At 41.3% G+C, this 22,193-nt stretch overlaps 1 protein-coding gene and 1 long non-coding RNA gene across 3 annotated transcripts; one reads left to right on the top strand and one right to left on the bottom strand.

Annotated features, from left to right (window-relative positions):
• Positions 1-795: 795 nt before the first annotated feature.
• Positions 796-15,059, bottom strand: SMPD4 (sphingomyelin phosphodiesterase 4). Of its 2 annotated transcripts, XM_072350910.1 has the most exons (19): positions 14,984-15,059; positions 14,705-14,791; positions 14,300-14,442; positions 14,098-14,173; positions 13,606-13,714; positions 13,221-13,273; positions 12,673-12,824; positions 12,175-12,307; positions 11,636-11,707; positions 8,303-8,392; positions 5,446-5,591; positions 5,112-5,202; positions 4,445-4,545; positions 4,017-4,180; positions 3,354-3,559; positions 2,877-3,110; positions 2,090-2,221; positions 1,809-1,937; positions 796-1,326 (listed from the first exon to the last, which is right to left on the bottom strand). In XM_072350910.1, exons 1-19 carry the CDS (start codon positions 15,044-15,046, stop codon positions 1,000-1,002), a joined length of 2,508 nt encoding a protein of 835 aa, XP_072207011.1. In that variant the 5' UTR covers positions 15,047-15,059; the 3' UTR covers positions 796-999. The 2 variants fall into 2 exon arrangements, with proteins under 2 accessions (XP_072207011.1, XP_072207012.1); XM_072350911.1 differs by lacking the exon at positions 8,303-8,392.
• LOC140259501 (uncharacterized) lies at positions 6,746-14,436 on the top strand. Its single transcript, XR_011905412.1, has 3 exons — positions 6,746-6,794; positions 14,090-14,204; positions 14,311-14,436. It is a non-coding gene; the product is annotated as an uncharacterized lncRNA (long non-coding RNA).
• Positions 15,060-22,193: the final 7,134 nt, after the last annotated feature.

Raw genomic sequence — 22,193 nt, 5'->3', positions numbered from 1 at the left:
CCTACTGATGAGCTCTGTTGATTATCTGATGGAATGTCTTACCTGGCTTTTGCTCGGCACCGAAGTGGTTGGGCACAAACAGGGTTTTGAAATTAGTGTAGTCTCTTTGCATGAATTCAGCTGAGGGAGGGACAGGGCACTAATTTAAATTATGATTCTGAAATGTCTTTCCCTTAATTCTCTTTGAGCCGGGTGATCTCACAAGGTTATTCTTCAGGCAGTCCTACTTCTAAGGGAATAATATTGGAGGACAGAGACAAGTTCAAATCATACAAGATAAAAATTATTTTTAATAGGAGCTTTCAAACTAGAGTGAACTGTGTGGTAAACAACTGGCTCTGTTATGTAGGTGTTATTTCTGTTCTTCAGATACTCACCGTTTTCTTGGAGCATTCCTGATAGGCAGTTTTGGCGAGCATGTAACACTGTATAACTGAATAAAAATGTTTGTATATGTATTTTTTTTGTTACTTTGCTAAAGAAACAAAGCAGTGGTTGTCAGGTGTCCCTATCTCAGTTTGGAGAACAAACTTAATGAATGCTATGTTTGAGGTATCTAAATGCGTGCAGGTTTTTTTGAAGGATAGAGTCTTCCACATGCTGTACTACAGCATGGAATAAGTTGAACTATAGGTCTGGATAACTTAGTTTATAGAACCCCTTTGAGTTCTGCACCATGCAGCCAAGTATCCCATGTGCCTCTAGACTAGACTGCACTGTAGTTAAGAATGGCTTCATTCGTGTTTTCAGTGCGATGGCTTATTCCTCCCACCTTGAAAAAAAAAGTCACATTCACTCAAACACGTAAGAAGGCTTTTATAAAAATAGAATTTACACGAACTATTCCACATGGCTTCATAGTTGTTTATAAAAACTCAATTGAATTTGATATGAAAAATATTTTACGGAATCTGATAATTCAAACATTTTGCTCATTGAATATCCTAGGATCATTATCCTTTGAACATTTATTTTTACAAGCATAACGAGGGAAGGAAATTAGTGTTCATGTGGTTTCCATGTTTCAAAAAAGAAAGTCATTATTACAGCATAAAGAAAATAGCTGATTAGAATAATGAATGTGCAACCCACTGGCCCAATGTAAAACCAGGATGCAATGAAATACAGCATTAGCAAGGAAACAAGAGTCCTGTAGCTGGCCAGAAACCTCAGACTGATTCTTGGTCCCCAGTTCTGGTTTGTTCTGTCCTTCAGCGCAGGACTATACCTGATTTTGTGTGCGAGGTGAGGGTCTGTAAGATGGTAGCGACAAAATCTGCCAACAAAATCTTCCCTGGAGCAAAGCACGTCCATCCGCTCAGCAAACTGAGGTAAGAAAAGCTTAAACATTAGTATTTTACTGCAACTAATGGTATAAAGTAAGCATCGTTTTATTTTGCAGCTTTCTTCCTTTGTATGTGAGTATATAGAGGGAAAGCGTTACAAGAAATTTTAAGTGTGTCAAATGCACTATAGTAATTCTATTTAACTCTGGACTTCTGTTGTATCTATAATGTCCATAGGAAAAAAAGGACTTGCCTTTTCTTGTTTTAGGAATATTTATTCTGAATTACATTCCTCTTCCTCAAACATAAAGATACATTTAAAATATTTTGATTGTTTTATGTAAGGAAAGCAAAATTAGAGGTAAACTAGTAGGCTATGAGGAAATGGATGCACACATCCATTATTAGTGTATACCACTGCACACACACAATAAAGGGGAGAGTGCAAGAACAAATCAAGCACCATATGTGCATACGTAATAAAGAACAGAAATTGTGCAGGAAAGACAGTGCTGTACTTACTCTTTCATTAAGTGCTGAGGATAAACGATACAGGAGGCGGACAAGAGTGGCATTTTCATAACTGCGTATGGGCTGGAGCTCAGTATCCCCTTGATACCGCACATCAAATCTACGTAAGCCATTTATCATCTAGAAATGAAAAAATAAACCCTGTATCATGTGAAATGCCTTTATGCCGGCAGCTTTCTTAGTCCCAGAAAAATTGCATTTCTTGTGATGTAAGACAACTTGTTTTCTCAGGAACAAGATAGGGCAGCAGTATGGAATGGTTCTCCTCTCACCTGGTACCGGCCAAGGGGTGTAAGAATGAGGCCATTCTCACTTTCAATGCAGTCTGGAAGCTGTTTTTTTCCATTCTCGTCTTGAGCTGTCCCACACTTCATCATCATCTGGGTCAGCTGGGCCTCACTCAGCTATTGAAGAATAACATAGTGTTATTACAGTACATCTTTAGAAGAAAAATCTCTCATTTACCTCTCCTTTCACAAACTCCTTAGCATTGGATGCCTTTGACAGCCAGCACAAGTACCAAGAAATCCTTAAAAGCACCTCTGTTAGAAATAAAAAGGAGATTAAGTCTTGAGATTTCTGTATTTATCAAATCCCAGAGAAGTGTTCTCCCCTTCTCCAGTGAGCTATCTTTTCAATCAATTCTGTTATGGGTGTATGTGGAAAACAGACCTTTGTCTGTTCTAGGTTTAAATAAAGAGAGAATATCTACTTGGCTCCTTTATCTTGAGCTGCAGGTGTCTATTAGTTTCTTGTACTTCTTTACATTTAGAAGATACGGGACTGGTTTTTAAGTCTAGACTGTGCACTGTCCTTTTGTAAACATGAGAGTAGGTACAACTTAAGACTCAGGTTTCATATAAACTACAGAAGAGTCCAGCAAAATGGTTGAAGTGGGCTTGATAATTAGAAATTCAGTTCTATTTATATGGAAATGTATTTTGAGTATTTAGGTGAAGTCAAGCCTAAATGATACTTACAGAGCTAGAAGTGTATTTGAGGAATCCTGACCCTTGTTCTTACAGCCTCACTAGAATTTATTATAAAGGTGCTGCATACCTTAAAGATTTGACACAAATATTCCAGTGCCTTTTCCAAATATTCATCTGTTTTTTTGATGCTGTCTTGTCCAATTTCATCAAGGTCGTTGCCTGTGTAGGAACCGTTCATCTCAGATGGTGTGAACTTAAACCACGAGAAGAAGGAATGGCTGGACACTGTCTCTGCAGAATGGTCTGATATGGATTTTGCTGTCTGCTGTGCCTGGCAGATCAGCTGAGCCAGTTTTAACACCTGAAACAAACAAAGTAAGTAAATGTGATCTGCAAAGGACCATCAGGCATTGATATACACAGATAAAACATAAAACTTGCAAGCCCTTACATTAACTTATTTACCAAAGAGCAAGTCAGTTTTTACATCTGTGCAGGATGAAGTTTTCCACTCCTAACTTCTCATAAATGGATACTGTGGATGCTCAGAATTAAGAGAACACTTGTCAAAATCAAGACATGCAACAAGATGTCTGTTGCTTACCAAGTTCCTGACTTCTGTGCCAAACATCTGTTTGTACTGGAAGTCCTGTCCTTCCAGGCTGTAAACATGACTCTTCACCTTAAATGAGGCATCTGTAATAGTTGGAGGCCACGATGACAAGAAGCTTCCACCAAGTGTTGGAGTCATAAAAAGTCGGTGTTGACGATGGGGAATAACAAGTTCTGGCTCCAGGAATAACTGTTCTCCTAGAGTTTGAGAGGAGAAGTGAAGATGGTTATACGAGATTCCAGGTTTTCCTGAACAAAGTCCAGCTGCAAAGCATCTTAAGGCTGTTGTCCTTAAGCTGTGACTATGTGACTGGCTGCCCACTTCTTTTTTTAAGCATAAACACACTCAAAATAGATGTTCTAATCCTAAGCTTAAATAGCCAAATAAGACCATTGTAAGAAATACTAACTTTACTGTAAACACCCAATGTTGTGTTCTTTGTTCTTCAAGGAAAATTTGTGGAATGAAATGTGACGGTGACTGTAGTCATACTAAACCATTATTACAAACTAGTGTGAAGACATGCAGATCTGAATGGTAAAATGGCATGTAAAATAAGAAAGTACATCTATTCAGTACTTCTGAGGTAGGTTGGCACCTACTGAGATGAAAGAGTGAGACAGGACAGCATAAGATGTCAAAATATTCATTTACCTTTCAAGATCATTTCAGCTAGGTTGGGCTGAGCAAAGACCTTGGCTACTCGGAAGACCATGAGAGCATTTTTTGGGCTGACCAAGTCTGTTCGAAGAGTTCTGTTCAAAAATCCTACAAACAGCTTAGTATACATAAGAAGGTTTTCTTGAATGAAGGCAGCCCTGTAAGGAGTGAGTACAGGATTTGTGAGTACAGCTATTTAAGCAGTTATTTAGGAATTCACAAAGGAAATGTTTTTGTACTATTGGAAGATTATCCATTTGCACAAAGAATAGTCTCAAAACAAAAGGCTGTGTTGTAAGAAATAATTCCTGATCTTGTGCAGGAAGCTAATTCATGTTAGGGGACACTGAAATCCTGGTGGTGTACTCAAGATTGCATAAACTTGAGACTGGTTTCAGACTCATAGTTGCTTTCCTACTTACCATTTCTCTGACACGCTGCGAGGCAAGAGCTCTGCAGTTTGAGGTGGCTTTTCAGGAGCGTACCTCCAAGGCTGTAAGTAACTTAACCACATCTCAAGAACCTGAGCAAAAACCACACATGAAAAACATTAAAATCTTACTTGCACAGAAGCCGTGGGCTCTGTAAAGTGTTCAGGCTGACATTTTGCCTTCTGTGTCTTCCTCAAAAAAAATGTGATATAGCTGACTGCAGCTTTATTAAGCAATACCTGTCTGTTACATGCTTTATTTTTCAACTCCTAATTACTTTAAATTGCAATCTATTACTTTTCCTGCTTGTAGAAGGTAATATTTGCAGGATCTTTCTATTGTAAATGTTGTATGACTTCTGTTCATGATATACTGCACTAGATACAGTGAAGAAATTCATACCTCTAAGAACTACTCTTCTCAAGCAACCACCACTTTCAGTATCAGAAAAAGCATCCACTGTCACAAAATCTATTAATCTTGTGCTATTTTTTTTAAATACATCTAACTGGTACTTTTTCCTTACCATTAAATCTACATGTTATATAAAGATTTTCTCTGCTTCAGGAAATAAAATTACATCCAAGAGAATGGTGCTAAGCAGCAGTAATTGAGCACTGATTTTGTTGAGTACATTCTCAGATAAGCAAGTACGTACCGCTCTGAAAGAGGCATCCAGTGGCCAGTGACCAAAGCAGTGCTGCAGGAAGATATAAAGTTTCTGCTGGACAAACCGGGGAATCACAACCCTGTAAAGAGATTCAGACACCATCAAATATATAAACTAGCAGTAAGTCTTAAAACTAATAACTCAATCCACTTTGCTATCTAATGAATATGAGAAGTACTATCTATAATCTCTCACATACGTGCTCCTGTACTTCAAGTAATGCACTTCTCAATTTAGCTATCAAAACAACTCCAACTGAAAACAGCATGGCAGGTAGAAAAGCTATCTGTTCCAGAGAGAGACAGCTCATGTACCTACTTACCTTTTAAATTCTTCTAGCGGGCTGGCTGTGTGGGAATGGGCCGAAGGGGAGAGAGGCTCTGGTTTCAGGCTGTTACTGAAAGCATGCAGATGTTTCACAAGCAGTCTTACCACCAGCACGTGCTCTTCAGTGGGTTTAAATGATTCCTAGATTTAAAGCAGAAGACAGGAAGAGAGTAAGCATTATCTGCTAACCCTCAAGGAGATAATTCAGAAGATTGGTATTTTCAGAATAGAAATTGAAACATAAATGCTTTCTTTCCTTCAGGCTTTTCACTGTAATTTGGTACCAGGTAACTTTAGACAGATTTGCTCCCCAGGACAAACTGAATCAGCCTTCTGCCATCATCAGTTCACTGTGATTTTAAGAAGAAGCATCTGCAGTATTCAAGGCAGTGAATTTCAAGGTAGCACTCTCTATGGGTGTGAATAACATAATAGAATCTGTGTAGATTTCAGCCTATCGGCATCTGAAGTAAGAATGTCCAGCCTTTCATTATGGTTATAAGTTCACTGCTGTGAACAGCACAGCTGTTTTGTTACACTCTTAGGGCTGACTTTCCTTAGAGTTCTCCTTACTCATCTGGTACTCATCTGTCTTACAACAAAGAATAACGCTAGAAAGAGTTACACAAGAATATTTACTGCTTCAAGTCCTGCATGATCCTGTTACTTCTAGCATTGTTACAGGTAGGAGTAGCCCAGGCAGGAATAGCACAAGGAGTGATGGTGAGCCACAGTGACATTGCTAACAAATGAGCGAGTGTGTGATATAGCAGGGAGGAGAACGTGGTGAAAAAGGAACTAGTTCTCCTGGGCCCAACACCAGAGCTGGGCTGCTACACAGCCTGGAGACAAAGTGTTAACTCCTGTGCTACTGTAATCTGCTTTAGGAGTAATGAACTAACCTCAATCCGCTACTGAAGGTGGATTTTAAGATACCGTTTGTATTCTAAGTCTCGCAGCTGTCATATTTCTAGAAAGTCAAGCAGAGTGTACGTGGAACTAAAGTTGCATCTGCAAGTATAATGGAAGATGCTGGAAAAGTGTATTAGTAGCTGCAGGATATTTCCAAAATGCCATAATGAAGCCATGCTGAGGTAAGATTTCTGTATATGACTCTAGGGGGATTGTAGAGGAAATGCTAAGTCATGGCCTGAACCAGTGATGGAGCACCTGGTGGGATGACAGTGCAGGGGAGCTCAGGTGCATGTCATGTACCTGAGTGACCAGAAAGGGTGGAGCCAGGATCCATCCCTTTCCAGCCCTCATTTAAGGGTTAGCAGTGGAGGTGAAAGCATCTCTAGCTGGAGAGCTGTCCCCTCCCCATCCACCTGAGGCCTTCCAAAGGTAAGCTGCTCTTTTCCTTCATTTCTATATCCGTGGCTGCTATATTTGGGCTTGTTCTTTTGCTGTAAACAAAGACTTTGCCACCCATGGGGATGCTTGGGCTCTGCAACATCCCATTATAGTGTTATAAGGACTAACTGGTATTTCATACAAAAGGCCTCTGCTTCTTGACTGCTGTAGCTGTGTATATACATACAAGCATATAACTATTGCGTGTCCATGTCCTTTTGTCTGTGATGTTTGAGGTAACATAGATATTCTTTTACATTTCCTATAACATCAAAGGTTTTTCTTAAGGTTTTACTATGCTTAAAGATGACTCTAGGGATAAAGAACCACTAGAGGAACCTCAGATAACCTGTTATCAGTTCTATTGAAGGTCTTGTGTTCTTGACAGCCCTGAGTAAGTAAACATGTTTTCTGGAGCCCTAAGGAGTTTAGTCAAAGATGTCCAGAAGTAATCAGAAACATTTAGTATCTTACTGTAGGCCAATAGATGTTATTCTCTAGAAATTCTAAGCTCCACTTGGAAGTACCTTTGCAACCTGCAGACTTACCATTCCACTACGTGACTTCAGGTCACAATGTAGGTTTTTACCTACATGGTCCCCAGTTGGTCCTATTTTCATGTAGGTGTTTTTATTTTTCTCCTAGTCCAGATCAGCAACACAATGAACATTACGGTTTTAAAGGTATTTTTCCTCGTGACTACATTCTTTTTCCCCCCCCAAACTTTAGGTGACAGGATGTATGTATGCATGCTGTTTTTTAACACAGTAATTAGGTAAATACTACACTGTACTAAAGAGCTTCATACTGCATGTGCTTAGCCCTCCCCTTCCCCAGAATAAAAACCCAATGAATAAAGGGCTGGAGTAAGGAGAGAGGATTCAGCAATCCGTTCCAACAGGAATGTTCTTGCATGCACATTTCCTGAACAATCTGCAAGTGTACCATTTGTGACCGCTTGTGGCATTTTGCAAAGCAGGACAATCAAGTTCACGCTGCTGTTATAAATTTAGTCCTATTTTATGGCATTTCACTGGCTGAAAAAACAAAAACCCCCCAAAACAAACGAGGCATGAACTACTTCCATTTTGAATTACAGCCATGCCAATTCTGATCTACTTTTCCATTCAGGGTTTGCTCAAATCATTAGTTTTTGAGAGGCAGAAGTCTGTAATCATGAGGCCAATTTGGATGTCAGAAGTTGCTAGCACAGCTGATAACAAATGTCCTCCTATAGTGCATCACAAGAATGCATTCTAAACATAGAGTTCCCAATTCGTCCTCATACACACTAAACTTTAAATGGCTTCTTCTTTAAATGACCTCTGCTAGTACCTCACACTATCTGCTTTTACTAGTTTATTATACCTCAATATTTCATACTCAATCAAGTTATTAAACTACGCAATACCGTTTTCTATGAACACTAGTACACTTTGCGGATTGCAAGATGGAACAAGATCTTTCAAAAAGGAAACAAAATGAAAAGATGATAATACTTGGTATGCGTGGAGGGCCTGGTAGCTGGATTGGGCAGGACTACCGTGGTGTTTACTGGAGATACTGAGTCGGTAGTGGAGAACCTCCAGCTGAGACAACAGAAACAAAAAAGGAAGGGGTGAGGGGGAAAAAGGAGAGAAGAGAGCAAGAGAAAAAAAAAAAAAAGAAGTGAGAATGAGCCCAAGGAAGAAGGGTGTGGGGAAAAATGAACATCACAAATACAGTCACAGACAACGTATCACAATAACAACCGCAGCCACAGTATCCTCTTCTTTCTGTTAACCAGTAGCACGATTCCACAGCGTTTCATAGCCTTTGCCAATTTGCAAATACAAGAAGGAGTGAAAGGAGTGTGGCTGGGGGCTGTTTTGCAGTTCTCAGAGCAAGCAGTGGTACGGGATAAGGAGCTTCTCCCAAATAAGCTACGGAACTGCATTAGTTGTAAGAACAACTGATCCAAACTCCCTATTTTAGAAAGTGAATACAGCAACAAGGCTTTATAGTGGGTTTTGTTTTTCCCCAGTAGTTAATTAATGTTCACTTTTCTGTATGCTTTTTTTTATACTAGTTAGGATACTTTATTTCCTGCAGTGGTGGAGAAGCAGTGTTTGTGTACTAGGAAGGAACTCAAATTAATACTCTATTCTTCCTCCCCGGAAAAAAGGGGGAAAGGTTGTTTTTGATGCTGAGTGTGTGATCAGTGTGTTCCCAGTTCAGAGAAATCTTCAGTCACCTTCTTTCTACTCAAAGGCCACCTGGGAGGTTTGTGGGTCTTGTGAATTTCCTCAGAAGAGGACATTACTTTTACTGTTTGGGAAACGCCAAGTGCACACAAAAGCAAGCAAGAGGCCTAATGTAGAGTTATATGCTCAAGCCGCTTGCCTTAACAGTGAAATTCCTGTAAGCCTCTACCACTGCCCTTCTTGGATTCTTTTGACAATGTGATGGTGAACAGGATACTGTGGCAAACAGCGACACATGTATGAAATTAATGAATGAACATAAAACAATGTACACCACACAGATCCCAACAACTACTGTTAGGCATCTAAGCTAACTCTCCAGATCACACCCCTGCTGTCCCTAATCAGTCCTTACTCAATGACTTCTCTAGTGTCAGTTTAGTATCTTTTGGTTCTTCTTGGAGTGGTAGAATTGTTACTGCCAGTTCCTCAACATCTGAAGCACATCGTGTGCTGCAGTGTCAATAGCAAAAGCCTGTCATCTAACAGGTGTTCTGCATGCAGTGCTGGGGTCTGTGGCACCTGGCACTAGAAGCTCAGAAAGTGTAACATAAAGCATCAACAACTTTTAATAAGAGTTCATTGTGATCACAGCAGAATGGAATAAGAAAATAAATGCTGCATGCTTGGGCTCTGCGACTTATAAGGAGAAAGTGAATGGAGAATGTAAAAGCACAGGGAAACAGTTGAATTAATGAAGAGAGCAGTGAAACAACGTAATGCATAGTGACAACACAGATTTGAACCAGATCCAGGATGAATTTGAAACAGTAAAGTAGGAAAGTATCTTCTCAAGTTCTTTACTATTCATTCCCATTCCCTCTCTACTTGTAATGACATGAGAGTAATCAGTTTTAAGAAAAATCTACTTGTCCTTGATGCACTGCACAGTAAAAAAATGGGGTATCAGGGATTTGATTTGGCCCATCAATGTAAACAAGCCTGTCTGCTGGACAAAGAAAGAGCAAGTTCTGTGGAACCTCACACCATATTCCAGTACAGATGTTTAACCATTTCAAGTCACTAGTGGTGAAACAGGTCCCAGGACAGAAGAACCTAATTGCTCCTCCCAAACATACAGAAGGCTAAATGGCATCAAGTGAATCTGCATAGCTAGTAATCATTTAATAAGTAAGGTTTAGAGTGATCTTGGGTTTCCAGTCAAACTCTTTAACCTTTAGATTAAAACAAAACTTGTATTTCTGTGTATTCTGCTTCCTCATTCAGTTTAAGCAATGTTGGCTTTCAGCAGTCCTGTCCCCAACTCAAACAGAGCTTCTTCTCAATCCTACAAAAGTGGTTCTTCATCCACTTCTGAATATCATAGGAAATTCCTGTCCCTTTTTCAGGCATTAAAAAAGGCTACTTTTGCCTGTCCATGATTGCTTCTCATAAAGAAGTATCATCAGGCAGCAGTGGCTTCAAACTGTAACTTAACACACCTCATAGAGGAGCACAAAGTGGTGATTTTTCAACAACTTCTTGATTTTTCAACAGCTTCTCTTGGGCCTCATCTACCATCAGAGTTACTGTCTTAAGGGTTGCTCTCTAATTAAGAGAGCATCTGAAATACAGAGGATGAGCAGAGAGGTTTAGCAGTCATCACTTCTGGCTTAAGCACAGCACTTGATGCACAAAGACTTGACAGACAGACAAACAAAGCACTGGTGCACAGCCATGCTGCTGAGGTTCTCAAGTGTAAATCCTTGAGTATTAATAAGAGCTTGAAGTTTGATTGGAGTGTTAAGATAAAAGAGAACCCTGCAGCTCTTCCCCAGCAAAACATATGTGTTATTTTATAGCCTGGTGAAGTGAAGGAGTAAAATTTCTGTTCAGCTCTCATTGCTTTTTCAAACAAGAATGAATCTTGAATAGCTTTTATCATTTTCATTTCAAACAGTTCTAAAGATCAACATATTATAAGATTATTTTTCATTTATAGTGCCTTTGATCTTAGCTTCCCTATTACATACATTAGTTTCACTGGACAGGCCACCACAGACTGCTTAAAACAATACACTAAATGGACAAGAACTTGTTCCAAACATTGTAGTCACAATGTGCTTCTGACAACGTTTTATGCTGAAGAAAATCTATTTTGGAATACAAAATAACCAAATGGTTTACACACTTAAAACCCAAAGACAGTTCAGTAACCTTTCCCTCTAGAATTTGGCTTTATGCTGTAAGGTGAATACAGAACTTTGCGATTTCTCATGGTTAACAGTAATGCTGAATTGCTATTACTGCTAGAAATCAGTTCTAGATTTTAGCAGTTATTTCACCCCAGTGCAATTTAACCTGGTTTTATGGTGGCATCTTTCCAGTCATTTAGTACTTTGATTCTTGATGTTGTTGTGGCCATCCCACAAATTCCTCTGTAAAAAACAAACCTTCAATGAAGCCAAATCCGGTTGACACACTTGGAATGTTTTCCATAATTGGAGAGTAACAGTTTTGACACACTCATGTAGACGCCCAGATTAAAGTTTTCCTTCCTTCATTATACCAAAAAATTCTCTACAGAAGACTTACATCAAGATAAATCAAACATCAGATGATGTACGTGAATGAAATACGATCTATTACCTTGACATGAGGGGACTGCATTTTCTGATACATTTCCAAGGAATAATGATGAAGCCACATTTCAACAAAGATCTGCAGAACAAATATTTTCTCAGCAAGGGGAACAAATAATGCAGCACTCGTCAGTCACAAACTAGATTGTGAAGACCACAGTAGGTCATTTGGAAACTCAGCTGTACTTGAAAACAGACATGCAGATTTTCAGAGATGTTTCAGGTTATCATCTAATCAACATAAATGGCCATTGCTGTAGTATTGGCACCTGCTAAATAAACATTAGTAATTCAATTCAGCAACATGACAGGAATTTGTTTCAGAACAACTGTTAAATCCAGGTTCTCCTTTCCCTTCTATGATAGCAGAGAAGCAACTTGTGTGCACTTAACCTTTGCTTAAGCACAGAATTGATGTATCATCTAAAAAAATTATATATGGAAAAGAATCAGATCTAGAAACTTATCTGGAAAAAAATTCCACAGCAGCAACAGACGTATTGGTTTGCCATCCCCCCATCCCCTTCCTCCCTGCATCCAACCTACTTGAAGTAGCGTTTCTGATCTCCATATCTCCTGGGAAGCTGGGTCAGCATTCACAGAAGGCTGATGGGCAATGTGCCGTTTCAGCAAGCTGGTGTGATGCATGCCATAGGAAGTGAAAGGCACGGCTGGAGTCCTTTAAAGATGAACAGAAGTGCTGAAATCATTAAGCCTCATCACAGGGAAATAGGTCACTGCTTTTGATCACTGGTTTCTTCACTGAAAAAACAGTCTTTAAGAAGGAAATCTGCATAGCTGATAGCACGTTCTAACAAGTCTGACTGATGCTGTAATTACAAATCATTTTAATTAAAAAAAACCCACCACCACGTTATTATTCACGCTGCACTGAGCCACCTCGACACAGCCCTTGTTATATTCAGTACTGCTGTCTTTAAAAACAAAAATAACACTTTCCTATTGTTGTTTTTACCCTTTTCTGCTCATACCCATGATATGTATTCAAAATGCAATTATAAAGGGTACGTAAGCAGCCATTACCTGGGAGCTGGAGAAGGGATGGCTCCCCCAGGGTTTGAAGAAGGAGGAGGAAGGACGCTTCCTTCCGTGGGTAGGAAACACTTCAGATACGTGTCCACTAAGATGAAATAAGCGCTGTTGGAAGGGCTGATATGATGCGTGATGGGCGAGTTCTGAAACAGGCAAAGAGCAAGTCAAATAACTAGTTGTATGGGAACTGCTGCAGTTAATGGAATTAGCATGAGAAGATATACAAAGCAATACTGCTTTGTAGTGCAGGTAACAACAGGAAGAGGAACCAAACAACCAGTGATTCTATCTCTATGAAAGGTGTTACTGGTAGAAAACTCATTTGGAATCCATTGCCTGCTCCATGTTCATATATCATTGGACAGACTGCTTACTGGTACATACCAGATGGATATTCCATCTATCAATCATGTCCTTAAAGAACTGAAGCAATAACAAAGTCTAGGAGCATAGATAAAACAGTCGGACAGCCCCTTAGAAGGCTCTTAAAGCACTGTTACAAAGGACTTAGACGATTTAGAACTGTGAAAAGTACTTACCTTCTGTGTAATCAAACTAATTGCAAAATAGAACATGTAATATTCAAATGGGTCTGGAATAACAGAGTCAAGGAACAAACAGAAAAAACAACAGGTACAGCTGTTAGATATCTGGGGATGATGACTGGATGTTACACTTCCATTTTGTCATAGGTAAGTTAATTTGCTAGAGAGCTCAACAGCAAATTCAGCTTTGCCTTCTTGCTTTCCAATTGACTGAACATAACCAGTAAGTTAGAGGAATGTAAACACCTCTTGCTACATATAGAGAAAGCCTGTCTTAAACTGAAACCCGTACAGGTGGATGGCTTCCAACAAATGCAATAGCAGCAAACTTAACAAGCCTTCTGGCTTATTCTATTATATCTAACTGCTGAAAGGATACTGAGAGCCAAATTCAAACCTAAACCACCAGATGAGGGAAACTGGACTTTGTTGTGGTATAAGGAGCATTCTGGTAGGACCTGCTCTTGTATTGAGGCTTTCACAGGACCCTGGAAGAGAGAGAAATGGAATGTCAGTTGGGATACTCTGCATGCTGACAGTGAGTGTTTTCAGACTCTGAAACTCTTCTGCATTCCAGCATTCCGGGAACATGTCAAAATTCAGCTCAGTGGGATTTCACTGCATTGCAGTAATTACTTGTGCAAACACACTCTCTTTAGATAACTGCTGTTGATTTAGCAGAGCAAACATCTAGCTGCTGACAGCCACCATCTCCTACAGTGTTTATGGCTGGGAATTCTCCTCTGCAACCATTCAATGAGATGTGTATGCTATAGCATGACCTCGGTTGAACTTTATGTATGAAGTGCGTGCAATGTTCCAATAGCTGCAACATGTACTTTTTCTTCTTGCAAATGTTTCAGTTACTCACTGGAAGATAGGAGACTGGGAAATCATATCTGTACTCTTCTGCCTGGAGCTTGTAAACCAATTTCATCATTGGACCACTGCAAACAAGTATTGAAAAGAAAATACAAGGTAAGTATTCTCTTTTGTCTCGCTTCTGCAATTTGATATGTTGGCCCTAATGTAGAAAAGTCAAATACTGATTATTCACTTTTTACTGTACTTACCTGGGGTCCAGGAAATCCAAAGCTACTGAATACTCAGTAGGATTTGTTCTTCCTTGCAAACAGCGAAGATTCCAGCCCACGATGGTGCCATCCAGGCTACCAAAAATGCTCTCCACCAACCAGGGGAAGATGCCATGTAGTTCCTTCCAGCAGAACAGACACCAAGAGTTAGAGCATTTATTATACCTTCCTCAAACAATAAAGCCCTGGGCAACCTGATCTAACTGTGGCGCCCCTGTTTATTGCAGGGGGGGTTGGATTAGATGGCTCCAGAGGTTCCTTCCAACTCTAAGGACTCTATGATTGTAACTCTAGGAAGGAGTAATAGGCACAATGATAACTATAGCCCAGGGCTATAGGGCTGTGCTGGGCACTGCGCTGCTGGGAAGGCCGCAGCCAACTCACCTTGGCAGGAAACTCCTCTATCACCGTTTCCAGATCGTGGCACCTCTGAGCAAACGGTTTGTTGATGCAATCCGCCTTCAGCGTGGCCTGTTAACGAATGACACGAGCATCAGATCGCTAATCACAGCCACGGCACTAAACCCCGTTACACACCGCTCCCACCGAGCGATTTCTGTCGGCGTTACCGAACTGACAGCATCGCTCTGATAACGGACGGGCCGTGATCAAGGCTGAACGCTGATAATCGCACCCCAGCCCTCGCAGCCCGGCCCCACTCACAAGCAAGAAGCTGGGCTGCTGCAGGTAGGCGCCAGCCATGTCCTCCCGCCGCGCCTCAGCCATCGCAGTTTGTTTGCGTCACGGCTCATCCGGCGCTCGGTGATGACGTCAGAGTCACATGTGACGGCCGGGGGGCGTGGGGGGTTGCAAGTTTGGTCCCAAAAAACGTTTAGTGTGGTTAAAATCGATATTTATGTGCTTATTTCTGTCGTGTTTCACGCATGGGGAAGGAATAGCCGAGTGAAATGTCCTGGCTTAGGGTTGTGCGTGAGGTCAGGCAACGTGGTGTAGCCTTATGCTTCATCGTAGTCAGTCAAACTGGGGAGAAAATAGGTGTAAAAATGGTGTTAGAAGAGAGGAGTTCTTTTGTAAAGCTTAGCTGCAAGGGGACTGTGTCGTAACGTTCGGTAAGGCGATATTCACAAGCGTTCAATGGTGTCTATAAATGCTCACGGGATCAGCACACGAAGCAGCGTGTTGCTTTTGGTGTTGATGTGGGCTTGTATCCCAACCTGCTTTGTGTCGTTGGGTACCAGGAGGGGAATCAAACAGCAGTGGAGCAATCCAGCTCCTTGACTGCAGGGAAGAGGGGAAATAACAGCTTGTCTGGCAGCCCCACGTGGAGCTCAGCCAGGGGATTCACGTGCTGGTTTCCTGCTTTATGTTCTGTCTCGTTATTGTTACTTAGGGAAAAATAAACAAACAAACACCTCCAGTATTTCGAACGCAGCAAGCTGGGAACGTGGCAGGAGACTCTGACACGTGCAGAGGTGCAGTTAAACAGCTGGAGCTGTGATGCAAAGCATAGCCCAGGTTGGACGCTGGCAGCGTTTTTACAAGAGCATTTGCGGTTGTAAATGGTCACTGGCAGAAAATGAACGCTCCTGTTTGAAAGGACCCTCCTCCAGGTGGGGATAAAGAGCTGTTTTAGTGAGCCGTTGTGATGCTGCTGCGGTGCGTTGAGCTGTGAACGTAATGGCTGTGATTAGGAGGTAAGAAAACGGGAAGTCTGTTGTTTTTCCATTGGGTGATAGAGAAGGAAAACGATTCGAAGTCAATGATTGAGAGAGCAAGTGGAAACTGAACAGTGGGGATGCTTCATACGAGTGACAACAACACTCCTGCAATTAAGGAGCTCTGTTAAAATGTTCTCTTGGTCGGATTGTTGTTTGGGTGTCGGGTATGTCAAGGACAGATGAAATGATTGGGAAACATGGTCTGATGGGAGCAAAAACCAGACTGCTGGATAATGAGAGCTGAGCTGGAACAAAGCCTGGAGTCCTATAGGTGAAGAGAAATGGGCTGTTTTCAGAACAGTGGAAATGTTTCTGGTTCAGCTGAAGCAATGATTCTGTCCAAACCTGCTCAGCCCATGCAGGTGTCAACATTACGCTGTCCCTTCCCTTACATGCACAGACCTGCTAGGGCTTGAAGTCAGAGTTTGTTGGCTAAAGATGACACTTCTTTGTAGTCTGAGGAGGAAAGAAATAACCCACACATTACGTCTGACCTCTTCTGAATGAAGTGACGGCAGGCTCTGAGTATGTATTTAACCACTGCAGGGCAACATATCCACACCTGACTGCTTTTAGTGTATAGGTCTATGAGCAATCTGTTGTACCTCTAATTTATTTAGGTAAGACAAGGTAAAATTTGCAGAAACTCTTTGGTATGATTGAGGGCTAAGGCTTGGGCTATGAAAAGTAACAGTTTTTCTTTTCCAAATACCATTCTCCATTCTAGTTGACAAGTGGTCTGTATTCTGCTTTTTAATTGACTGTGGTTAGGCTGGAGGAAAAAAAAACACTTTGTTCCATTTCTTTTCCTGTTGATTTTGAAGGAAATGATGCTTCAAGTTGAAATATACAGCTTTGTTTGTTTCTAGATATTCCCCATATGTCCAAAGCAAGGCCTTTGTGCAACAAAATAGGCACTAGTTGCCCAGCATTGACTTCAAGTGTGCTGATAGAGCTCTCCTTGTTGTTTATATTTTGCCAAACTGACATTTCTATTTCCCAGTTCACCATTTTCCTGCAAAATGCCATTGAACGCACAGTCACTTTTTCTTCTCCGAGTTGCAGTGCTATAATCAGGGTTGCCTTTGGCTGCATTTCCATCACACCACTGTGTGCCCGCACTTCCCAGATGGCAATCATGCATTAGGAAGGGAAGCAGCCCAGAGTAGTAGTATGGATGGAGTAAGCTGTAGCTCATTGGTTTTGTGACTGATAGGGTATTTTTATCCATTATTTTTACCCTTCCAGTTAAAAGCAGGCAGTACTGTTCTCAAAGAGCACTGAGTCTATTTCATAATCTCCTCTTCCCCTCTGAAAGCACTGTTTGACTAACAGAATGTCTCTATCCTGCTAACAGCTGTCTGCCAACGGTCCTTCATCTGCATCCTTTCTGACTGTGCAGTCATTTACCCATTTGAAGCATTTGCTTTCAGAACATACAATTATTAGTTCCTGGCTGCCAAGACCAGAGAAATCAATGTAAATTGCTGGGGTGAGTGACCAGGAGATGACAGTTGAAAGCCTTGGAAATTGGGTGCTTCAGCCTGACAAGCAAATGAAGTATGCACAAATGGGAAACTGCACAGAGCTTGTGAAGGAGGATCTGTTACAGGACCTTAAAAAAAAGAACATAGAACAAACAAGGATAATCCCTTGAGGCAGAAAGAAATTGTTTCTTAAGATTCATGTAAGAAACTCCTGTGAATGCTGGATAAGGCTCTAAGTATACAAAAACCAGCGGGAGAGCTCTGGTTGACCTCTACACTGAGAGGTGATTGTTTTCCAGACTATTTCCCTATGGACACTCTAAGATAAAGACCAGGGAAGATAAGTGTTTGCCAAGAGAAGCCTTCCATCCGTGCTGAGAGTCAAAAGGATGGTTGTGGTTTAATGCTGATAGGCAGCACCACATAGTACCACATAGCTCCTCTCACTCTCCCTCATCAGCAGGATGTGGGGCAGGAAAAGCTTGCAGGTTTGAGTTAGGAGCACAGAAAAGCACAGGTCATGCTTGGAAGCAAAAGGAGACTTCCCATCAGCAACTAATATAGAATGAAATCCTGCAAAACATAGCCTCAATATGCATGAAGGCTGCTCTGGGAGAAAAATGCTTTCTTCCTGAGTATTCTCTTAATGCCTTATGCTTGGCTCCTCATCTGACATCTCCAAGGGCACGTCAGCAAGTGAACAACTTGTATGTGCCTAAGTAGATAAGGAGTCTCACAGCAGGCAGTTCAGCTGGATTACCACTAGTCATTTAGCCTTTCCAAGCCTCATTTTCCCCTTTCTCTAATGAGGTTGTAGGGCTTTCTTTCTTTCACAAGGTTTTAGTGAGGAAAAACATTGAACACTGGGAAATTGCTGTAGCACTTAAATGTCACCTTAGAGCTCCTCTTGACTACTGCTTTTCTAAACAGGCAAGCAAAATCCTGTGGAAGATCCCTTAGCCATATTGCTGCAGGTGTTCTTGTCTCCCAGTCTATTAAGTGGAGCATTAGTTTGTAAATGTGTGAGGCACAGATGGATCATGCATAGAGGTTTCTCGTAACACAGCCTGCCATGGTGGTCCACGTGAACTAACAGGATTACAGATGTCAGCCCTAGAGAGCAAAAGGACATACCATAGCTGTTTTACCCTAGCACAGCCAAGGTTAAAACAATACCACTGCAGTACCCACTCGTTTTTCTTAGAGCTACTCTACTATCTAAATAGAGATTGAGTTCGCTGTGTCCTTATAAAGGGCCCTGTTAGCAAACTACATTGAGAATTGCATGGAGGTCCAGGAGGAGCATAGGGTTCACAGTTTCATAAGGAACTTATGAACGTCATTTTCAAGCCTGCATCTCTTTTGTTTTCTGTTCTTAAACTCTCCCCTGTTTCCCAGAAATGTGTTCTCCTTTTCAGCTATTTGTATTCATTCCTCATATCTCCAGCATGCTGAGTGATCCCAATTTCTTGATGTCCTGTCCTCGTTAGCTTAACCCCTAGGCATTCACATTGCTTCACCACCGTTGGCAAGCTGTAGCTGTGTGATTCCTTGCCTCTTGCTGGCAGTTTTACACCATTCTGTGCCATTTGTAGAATGTGTGAATTCAACATTCCTGTTAATTCTAGTAAAAGGAAATGACTGAACACCAAGGAATACAGAAGAGCTTGCTCGTTGTCTTACATCAGACTGTGTGAATGCTGCAGTCTGTTTGTACAGGATGCAGTACTGCTGAGGTGCTCGTTCTTAAGTGTATGTAAGGCTGTGGTTCTATGCATTTCTCCTTAGGGAGTTCCTGGCAGTGTCTTGAAAAGGCAGCTCCTTGGCATGAATCCTTTTGCTCTGACTGCACTCTGGCTGCAGCTGAATTAAGTCAACCATTCATAAAGTCACCTTTTAAATACTTCAATTTCTTTTATATTGCTTTAATATTACTGACACTGTAAGGCTGATTAGAGATACCAAATTACCACCCCAGGTAAAAATCACCTCAGAAATGCTATAGGAGCGATATCTGGAGGATTGCAGATGAATAAACATCAGCATGAAGTAAGGAGTAAAGCAAGATCTGGTTCCAACTTCTGACCTTGGATGCTACTTTGATTTAATAGATGTAGATACTTGTCCTCTGGGAGTCAAGCTGCAGCAAGTAGTTACCACTAATCCTCACCTTGCTGCTGAAGAACCACCAATGAAGCTATTTGGACTTCAAGTGTAGTCTTCCATTTCATGTGAAAGCTGGCTGTTATGGGTAGTAGCTCCTAATGATATTCTGACCTAAAGATCATTGTCTGACTTGTAATCCTTTGGGAATGAGGTCCATCTGGTGACATGCTTTCAGTGCAGTAGGTAGGTTGTCGCCGCTTCTGTTGTGATTGTTGGCAGTTAACACCTTTAAACTAAGTGTTAGCACAAATAGAACTGGAACAGGAAATTGGTTTGGGTTTCTAGTGGGTCACGATAAATGTAGATTTTTGTTTTTGAGCTGTAATTTGGGATGGTTCTGTGTTTACACTGAACTCTTGTCACAGCAGACCTGCATTTATTTATTAGGAAATTCCACCTAACTGGCCAAGGTGCTGATGAGGCAGAAGCCAAACACTGGAGGTAGGCACAGGGTTATGGTTGAATGGATAAAGCCTATTTTTCTTAATAACAGTAAGCAGTTACTCACATCTCCCTTTTTCTTTCTTATTGTAAATCTCCTTTCTGTTCATATTCCAGGACTCCCACTGGGCTGTGACTGTGCTTTGTTTTGTTTTTCAGAAGGGGCCCCTAAAAGCTGGCTTGGTTGATTAGGGGTTCTGTCACAAGACAGGCAGCCCTTTCAAAGGGTTTGTTTCTCTTTGCTTGATCTTTTAGAGCATGTTCCCAACGCCTTTATTCCAGGTCCAGTGTGGACTCCTCACTGAGGCTTAAGGGATCAAGGTTAAGACAGGAGGTTGTAAAAGGGGAGCAAATGAGCAGCAGGTTTCTGTCAAAGTGTTAGTGCTGTCTGGATGGGAGAGCAGCTCTTAGGCCAGTACAGCATCCAAAACGCTCTGCCTGAACCATGCATTAGAAGTGAAAGGACTGTGAAACTGCCAGGACAGGCGGAGGAGGAGGTCAGAAAGAAAACCAGTTAGTCACAGGCTGTGGCACCTAGAGTTACGTGTTATAGAAAGCTGCTGTTTCCATCTGCCCCTTGATACTGCTGCCAGCAGCTTTTGATGCAAAAAATAACATCTTAAGATTTTTCTGAGTTACCTTTTTCTGTTGTGCCACAAACTTTCTTTTAACAACTTCCATGGAAGCCCATGCATTATGATTGATGGGCTGGAGCCCTAGATGAAGCTTGAGGTGAATAAAGCAGAAGTAAATTGAACCAAAGAGATGAAAAGTTGCTCTGTGCTGGTACAGCTACTGCCATATGATTTGGAAAAGGACTGTAATACTACTGGAATCTTCAGGTTTTTTGCCTTGCTCGGGGCTTTGTTTTCTAATGCTTGCCTTCGTGCTGTCACCCTTCCCAAGAGCTTTCTCATAGCATTTGCAGGACGTGGCAAACACTGAACTGTATTACTTAGCTGTTGTAAATATTTCTGTTCTCCAACCTTTTGCTTTTTCCATCCATACATAATACCTATTTAGGCTCTGGTGTCTCAAGGCGTAGCTGTCAGCTCAGAGGATTTGGGGCACCTTCCAGCAGTGCCTTGGCAATCCTTTAGTACAGTGTGTGGCATCCTGTCCAGCACTCAACAGCACATAACATAGAAGGATATGCATAAAATTCTAAAAACGCCTTATTCTCTATTTAAGTAACAATATATATTGCTCATCCAGCTCTGTTCTGGCATTTTTATACTACATACTTGGCATCTACAGTGATTAATTTATATTCCAGTCCTGAATGTGGGAAAGCAGGGTGGTGTTCTGTTGTAGTTGCTCATTCTTATTCATGAGCAACGGTTGGATTTTTGCAATTTCTATGTTCCAGCTGAGTAAGTTTTGTGACCATCATATCTGTGTGTCCCATGAGGAAAGGGTGTAAAATCCTCAATGAGTAAAAGAGCCATTCGCGTTGATCAGTGTGTGGGAAAGTGGCTAAGGGCAAATCCAGCAATTCCAAAGGGAATTGTGCAAGAGCCTGGAAGCACCATTTCTTGAAAGGATTTGAATAGTGGGGAATTTCCTAAGTAAAACATCAGTGAAAGATGAGCAGAACAAAAGAAAAAGGAACAGAAAACAAACCCCAGAAGGCTGAATTTCTCCCACCCTGAATGCTGCTCCTCCATTTTCTGGTGAAGAAAGCACTTTATTGTGTTCTTGCCCAAGGAGAAGAAGTCACTGGGAAGCAATCCCTGCATCTGTGGAAAAGTAGTGGCACCATCAGCATAGTTGTACAGTCAGAAATAACCCTCTTACTTCATGCCAGAACATGGCACGGGCTGTTAGTAGAGCTGTTTGTAGAGCTGCTTTCTCTCTGTCTTTCTTCTGCTCTGCTTGTGAAGTACATAAGATCATGAAGGCAGCTAATATCCTGCTGTACCCACTTTCCCTCACTGAGATCCCAGTGTGTGACTTCCCAGAGAGGCAGAGTTTTACTTTTGCTAGAACAGCATCCAGCATTGAAAAGGTAATTAATTGTATTTTCAGAGTTCAATTGAATTGTTTTAGGAAGGACTTAAACTACATTTAGCTTTTGCTTAGGAGGGATACCAGACCCAC

Source organism: Excalfactoria chinensis, chromosome 16 (genome assembly GCF_039878825.1).
Source record: "Excalfactoria chinensis isolate bCotChi1 chromosome 16, bCotChi1.hap2, whole genome shotgun sequence".
In the NCBI taxonomy this organism is placed as follows: Eukaryota; Metazoa; Chordata; class Aves; order Galliformes; family Phasianidae; genus Excalfactoria; species Excalfactoria chinensis.
Note: the sequence above shows the minus strand (reverse complement) of the source record. Positions and strands in the feature narration are given on the sequence as shown.